General features: G+C 54.0%; 1 protein-coding gene across 1 annotated transcript in view; it reads right to left on the reverse strand.

Moving 5' to 3' along the window:
• RYR1 (ryanodine receptor 1) overlaps nucleotides 1–7,213 on the reverse strand; it is a 91,036-nt gene that overhangs the window by 82,689 nt on the left and 1,134 nt on the right. The window contains 9 exon segments of the mRNA XM_032487406.1: nucleotides 79–287; nucleotides 460–634; nucleotides 1,613–1,815; nucleotides 2,612–2,919; nucleotides 3,724–3,807; nucleotides 4,283–4,386; nucleotides 4,580–4,684; nucleotides 5,448–5,664; nucleotides 6,658–6,854. Of these exon segments, the coding sequence (XP_032343297.1) occupies nucleotides 79–287; nucleotides 460–634; nucleotides 1,613–1,815; nucleotides 2,612–2,919; nucleotides 3,724–3,807; nucleotides 4,283–4,386; nucleotides 4,580–4,684; nucleotides 5,448–5,664; nucleotides 6,658–6,854 (1,602 nt within the window).

The following is a 7,213-nucleotide window of genomic DNA, read 5'->3' on the forward strand; positions in this document are numbered from 1 at the left end:
GAAGTCCAGGGAAGAGAATCATGGGGGAAATGAGAGTTGGGGGCAGATCAGGGGGGACTGAGTGGGGTCGGTTCTCACCTCATAGTGGGGGTGCTCAAGGGGCACAGCCTCAAACTGGGGAAGGCTTTTGCTGAACCAGGTGGTAACTGGGCGCTGCATGTTGATGGCGAATGGCTCAAAACCTTCCTGGAGGCCGCAGATGGCAAAGAACCGCAGGGAGCTCACATCCTGACCCAGGTTCAGGTGACCCACCTGGCCAGGTCCCAAGCTGCAGACGGGCAGGAAGCCTGGAGGGAAGGGATGGGTGGACAGGGGTGAGGGTAGGTGAGCAGGGCAGGGGTAGCTACGGGGAGGAAGTACTGTGGAAAGAAGGGACAGAAGAGTGGGAGGCTGGAGGGACAGAGTGGGGTCAGGTGAGGTGGAAGAAAACCAGAAAGGGGCCATGAGGCCAGCCCTTACCATCCCCAACTTCAATATCCCGGAATGCTGTCTCAGAGCCTGAATCGGACATGAGGACCTCTCCATTGAGGGTGAAGATAATGGTGTTCTCTGTGAGGTCGATCATGCAGCCCACGACATCACCCGACTGCCAGGGACGCCCAAATAGTTCACTACCCAGGTGCCAGCGCTGGCCCTGTGAGGAGGCAAGAGGAAGACATGGTGTGGGAGAGACAAACAGAGACATGGAGAGATACAGAAGCAAGGAGAGACATGTAAAGATATACATGCAAGGCATCAGGTCCAGGGCATGTGGAACGGAAGAGGGGTCACCCCCACGGTGTCTCCCATCTTTCCCCACATTTGCATCCAGGATTCTTGGAATGTAAGGGATAGGCATTTATGTTTCCCTTCCCACTAATCTCTGTATCTCATCCCTTCTGCCTGTGTTCTCTACTGTTCCCATGGCTGGGGCTAGAGTAACACAGACCACCAAAGTGGTGGCAGGACGGGCTGGGGTTGGCAGCAAGTAGCGGGATGGAAAGGAAAAACTAACCTATCACTGTCCCCAGTACACACCCATACACACTCGTATGCCCCTATAATAGATCAATGGAAAATGAGATGGATGGATGGATGGATGGGAAGCAGGGTGTATGGCTGGATGGCAGAATGAAATGAAAGCTGAGATGGGTTGATGCAGGGCATGAAGAAAGTGTAGATAGACACATAGATAGGTGGATGGTTAGATGGATGGATGGGTGGATAAATAGATGATGTATGCATGCATTAAGTTATTGGATAGATGAATGGATAGATAACTGAAATCACAAATTGATTAAATAGGTGAATGAAACTAACAAATACATGAAGAGATGGAAACATGGATGGCTAAGTGGTTATTTGGACAGATGAGTAGATGGATGGATGAATGGATGAATGGATAGTTGGATAGTTGAATAGAGAGGCAGATGTTGGATGGATATATGCATGGACAGAGAGAGAGAAAAGGATGGATGGATGGGTGGATGAATGGATGGATGAGTGGATGGGTGGTAAGGTAGATGCAAGGATGGGTAGACAGAATGAGGCACAGATAGAGGCAGGGCTGGAGTGTAGGAGCTGTGGGAAGGACCCCAGAGTCTGGCAGAGTGGAGACCAGGGAGCTACCCACGCGGTGCCCATTGAAGACATAGGCCAGCTCATCAGCTCCCAGCTCCACGTCAGGCCGCAGCTCGGGCCTCGCCCAGCCGACTCGCATCTCACCCGTGGTAACTGCCTCGAACTCGAAGTACCAGCGGCCGGTCTGCACCGCGTAGGATTTCTCTGCCCGGAAGATGCGCACCCGATCCCAGCGAGACTGGCTCTCCACCAGACCTACAAGTGGGGCCAGGCAGAGTCAGCGAGGCTGGGTTGCTGGGAGAGACCAGAGAAAGTAAGGGCCTTGGGGGGCTTGGTGTCAGAGGAGGAGAGCTGGGGAATCTCAGGGTAGTCACAGAGAGGTAGGAGCGACTTCCTGAGTGAGACTTTCTCCTCCCCTGTCCTAGCAGTCAGAGCTCTGAGAGGACATACTGACAGAGACACGGAGGGAGAAAGGCACGTCATTCATGCTCGTAATCTGGAGTTAAGGGTCAAGATTAAGGTTGATGGTAAGAATCAAGGGTGGAGAGCAGGATCCGGGAAAGGGAGTCAGAGTCGGGGTCAAGGAGAGAATAGAAATTGGGGTTGGGGGCAGGGGTTGAGAAATTGAAGGCTGAGGACCACAGTTAGGGTTAGGGGTTGAGGCTTGGATGGGGGTCAGTACAGATCAGGGGTAAAGTTAGAAGAAGGGGTTAGAGGCTCTCTGAGCCCTTGGTTGGGTGGCTCCATGTTGCAGCTATAGTCCAGAGGACAGGGGACAAGGGTCAGAGCAGGGTCAGGAACTGGAGTCAGGGGTCAGGGGGAGCGCTCACCGGGCTCCTGGTCTGGCTGCCCAGTGTCACAGCCTTAGCCCAGGCAGGGCTTGAGTCAGGTCAGGTCAGTGGTCAGGATTGGGTTCAGAATCAGGGACAGAGTGTCAGGATTGGGGGAGGGGGTCAGTGTTGAAGATGTAGCCCATTGAGGGGCTGGATTGGGTCAGAGGTCAGGAGTCAAGGGGCGGGGGCAGGGGCAGGGGCCTGTGGTCAGCACTCACTGGGCTCCTGGTCGGGCGGCTCAATGTTGTAGCCGTAGCCCAGCAGGGTGCGCACGGCCTGGCAAAGGCTGTCCCGGTTGCTGCGCTTGGTGGCCTCGTCCAGCAGGCGGTAGGGCACGAGGCGAGGGTTCCGGCGGGAGGGGATGTCCTGCACAGAGCTGTAGCTCCAGCCCTGGGCCACGCGGTCCCGTGCCCACACGTTGTGGCCATTCTCAGCCAGCCGGTCCACCAGTGTCGTCTGTGCCGGTGTCAGTCTCACATGGCTCAGGTCCAGCGGCGCCGGCTTGTACCCATTGCTCATCATGTACCTGCCAGTGCAGTGGGGCTCGGTGGGACCAGACGCTCACCTCCACTTCGGGGCTCTGTGCTAGGGGACCCTTGACTTCTGACCCCTGTCCTTAGGATCCCATGATCCTCAGCCCTGGGCTTTGAAATTTCTGACCTTTGATCTCTGACATCAGGGTTCTATAGGACTCCCTTAAATAAGATACTCTGAGATACTTGACCTCTGACCGCAGGATCCTGTGACCCTAGTAAGGGCTTTGACTTCATTGACCTCTGGCCTCTGTGACCCCGTCATCTTGATTTTGGGAGTCTCATCTGTGACCCTGGAACTCTCTAATCCCTAATCTCTAACTTTGAGGCATCTTACCTCTGATCCCAGACCCTGTCATTCCAAACTCCTGGTTTGCAGTCCTTAACCTTTGAACACTGGCCTCTATCCCCAGGACCTCTGATCTCTCACATATATTTCTAAGATCCCTTACGTAAAACTCCTACAATTTCTTACCTCTTTCATTGACCCCTCACCTCTAACTCAGATATGACCTCTGCTCCCTCATTTTCCTCAAACTCCGTGGCAGACCCCCACTCACTCCCGCTCTCTCTCTGGAATTCCTAACCCCGCATTCCTGATTCCTAACACCTCCCCAGGACACTCGCCACTGACTCCGGTGTCCTGACCCCTGGTTCTATGACCCACACCCAAACCCACAGCCCTTTGTCTCTGACCTCTGCTTCCCACACCAGCCCTCCACTGCTCCAGCCCTCACGATGACATCCCCAGACCCCTACTCTATTCCCCAGGTGGGGCCCGGGCCACCCATACTCACGTCTTGGGGAGTTTTGTCTTCTTAAGATTGTCTTCTGCTTTTTCGTCCGCCATGCCCACGTGGCAGCCCAGCGCCAGCAGAGTCCTGGGGCGGGGAGCAGAGTCAGGGGGATGGGGTCCCCTCACATGGCCTCCCTGCCCCCAGCTTCCTGTCCTCTAGCCCAGCTCCTCCCCTCCCCCAGCCCCTGTTGGCTCCATCTCTGGGTCTCCAGATCTCTCCACATCTCTTGCTCTGGTTTTGGGGGCGTCTTGGTCCCCATCTCTCTCTGTCTGGGTGTCTGTCCCTCTGACTCCTGTCTCTCCCTGTCTCTCTGTCTCTGTAACCCTTTGACTGTGTTCATCCTTTTCTGTCTGCTTCTTTCTTTGTCTCTTTCTCTCTCTCTCTCACTCTTAGAGCATTTTTCTTTACACCTCTGTCTCCCTTTCTTGCCCTCTGTCAGTTTTTGCCTCACAACCCTGCCTCCGTCTCTTTTTCCTCTGTCTTTCTCAGTCTCTGTCTCACTCTCCTGTCTCTCCTTGCCCTCCTGCCCAGGCCCCTGCTCCCTGGCACCCCCCCTCACTTGAGTGTCTCCCCCGACATCTGGAGGTTGTAATTCCTCTCAGGCTCCGGCAGGCTGTGGAAGTCCACGAGACACGGGTGCAGCCTCTTATTGTCATCCCGAACCTGGAGAAACCCCAGAGTCAACTCCTCGGTTCCCCTTCCCTCCCCCAACACTCCAGGCCGTAACCCCTGACCTCCCACCCCAAGTTCTGCCACCCCTTCCCCCCACTGCCAGCCCCTCTCCCCTAGTGAACCATTCTCACTCCCCCACAGCGAGTCAAGCCTCACTCCCTCGTGCTGCAGGCAGTCTCCTCACCGGGCCGTAGGTCCAGCCCTGCTCGATGCGAGTCAGTGCCCAGAGTTCATGGATGTTCTCTGCCAGCTTCTCCCGAATACGTTCCAGATGGGGAGGCAGGACAATCTGGAGGCAGGGGATGTTGGTGAGGTCCCCGAGTTCCCTCCAGCCTGTGCCATGATTCCTCTTCCTGAGAACATGTATGAGCCCTGGACAGTCCCCCAACAAACTCTTTTGACCTTTCCTGCCATCCGAGCCCTGCTCCCCATCACCTCGTCTGGCCTCCAGGTTTGATGCCCAGCTGAGTAAGCACTTAGCATGTCACATATATTAATTCGTCTAACCTTCACAATGATGCTAGAGGTAGGTTCTATCATTACCCCCTTTTCCTCACAGGTGAGGGAACTGAGGCACACAGAAGTGAGGCCACAAGCTCACAGTAACATGCTGATGAGTCTCTTAAGCACAACTTATGTCCCCTCCTACAGGGACATGCTTGGAAGGAAGGGAGGAAGCTCAGGTTGGGATAAGAGGAGTGGAAGAGGCCTGGAATAGAAAAGATGCCCAATGAATTGTGGTGGATAAGATCACAGGCTTTGGAATCAGACCGCCTGGGTTCATATCAGCTGTGTGACTTGCACAGGCTGCTTAATCTCTCTGGGCCTCACTTTCTTCAACTGTATATTGGGGGCAGCAATAGTCCTTTCTTTAGGGGGCTATAGTAAAGACTTCCTGAAACTAGGATTCTGCCTCAAGAAATTCCTTTGCCTCCGCTCTGCCTCAGTTTCCCCACCTGTTAACAAACCCCCAGCTTCCAGCTCAGCTCCCCACTTCCCTGACTCCTAAGGGAGTCTGCCTCACTAGGAAACCCTTGCAGGGCAGGTAGTACCTGGACAGTGTCCACGGGGCAGGGCACAAAGTCGGTATGCGACAGGCAGCGGCTCGGGCCCACCAGGTGGGGTCCCCGGGGCCCCTCCCGCCGATACTCCTTGATGGGTTCCAGGTGGAGTCGCTCTCGCGGGAGAACAGCCTCATGGCAAGGGGCATAGCCAGGTGGAGGGAGGAACTTGAATTCGCCATGGCGGCCACCAAGGAGGAACCGCACCCTGGATAAGAGAGTGGAGTCACTACTGGGGGCAGTTTATAGAGGAGAGGCTGTGCTCAGTAGGGGTACAGGAGCAATTGTGGGATCAGTGGAAGGTTCTGGGGAGACCTGAGGTCACTGAGCAGTCATAGGTTCATGAAAGTAATTTAAGAGTCAGGAAAGTCTAAGGTCAAAGAGAATGTCTGACACCAATGAGAATCATTGGAAAACCAAAAAAGGAATGTGGGGTCAGGTCACTGGGGGAGCTAATCTAAGGTCATGGGAAGGTCATTTGGAGGAGGCACTGGGTCAACAGAGCATTTGGAGATACCAGAAGGTTTGGGGGAGACCAAGAAGAAGATCATTAAAGAAGTTACTGAGAGTCTGGAGTAACTTCAAGATAATCATAGTCACCGCTGAATGGTGAGGAAGTCATTCTCAGAGCTCAGGGTCATTGGGAAAAGACTGGGCTATTGAGAGGTCTTTGAAATAACTGTGGTCATTGAGGGGTCACTGGGAGATTGTGGAGCTATTAGAATATCATTGAGAGATGCTGGGGTCACTGAGAAGTTATCAAGCACATGGAGTCATTGGGAGAGTCCAAGATCATTGAAGGGTCGAGGAGCCTTTGTGGTCATTAGAAGATCACTGTCAGAGTCTGGAGTCATTTGGATGTCATTGGAAAGGCACAGAGTCATTAGGAGAGTCACAGGTCATTTGAGAGGTCATTGGGAGAATCTGGTATTATTAAAAGTTCATTGTGAAATTTGGAGGACACTTAGAGATCACTGGAAGGCCATGGGGTTGGGGAGAAGCTGGAGTCACTCGGAGGGCACTGAGAGTGTCTGGGATCATGTAGAGGTCACCAGGACCTTCATGTAGAGATCTGGCCAGTCAGTTCTGAGGGTAGGCTGCTGGGTCTTGACCCCATAGAAGGCCGTGGAGTGCTTACAGAAGCTGTCTCCGGACAGTCCCAGGTCTGGGAACTGGCAAGGGGGCAGGGGCACGTCCTTACTTGACACCAGCCGAGAAGCTGACAACAGGGAAGAAGAGCCCATCAAGGTTGAAGGCTTCGAAGACACCCTGCACAGGACAACCATTGATGCGGAAGGAGATGGATGGCACGCTGAGGTCCAGGCAGCAGCTGACCACGTCCTCAGGGGCCAGGAGGTGCTGCCCTGGGGAAGTCACCAGGCGTGGTACATGTCCTGCACCAGGGTGACCAGGGAGAAGTCAGAGGACCAATGAAACCAATAGTCTCAAGAAACAAGGGGCATATATTAGAGGATCCTATGGGGTCTGGATTCTAGAAACCCTAAGGTCAAATGTTCCTTAGAGATTAGGGGCAGGGGTCAAGTTTCCCCAGAGGTTAGGCTCTTGAGAGCTGTGGGATAAGAGAATAAATTTATCCCAAGTTAGGATTCTGGAAGCTTTGGGATCAGAAGTCAAAGAGCAGAGGTCATAATAATCTGGGCAGTTTTCTGAGATCTCTAGGGCAGGGATCAGACATCCTCTGGGGTCAGAGTTCTGGAGGCTAGGAGGAAATAGGTTAGGGCCAAGATTCTGGAAGC

The sequence above is a fragment of the Camelus ferus genome, chromosome 9 (assembly GCF_009834535.1).
Source record: "Camelus ferus isolate YT-003-E chromosome 9, BCGSAC_Cfer_1.0, whole genome shotgun sequence".
NCBI classification, from domain to species: Eukaryota; Metazoa; Chordata; class Mammalia; order Artiodactyla; family Camelidae; genus Camelus; species Camelus ferus.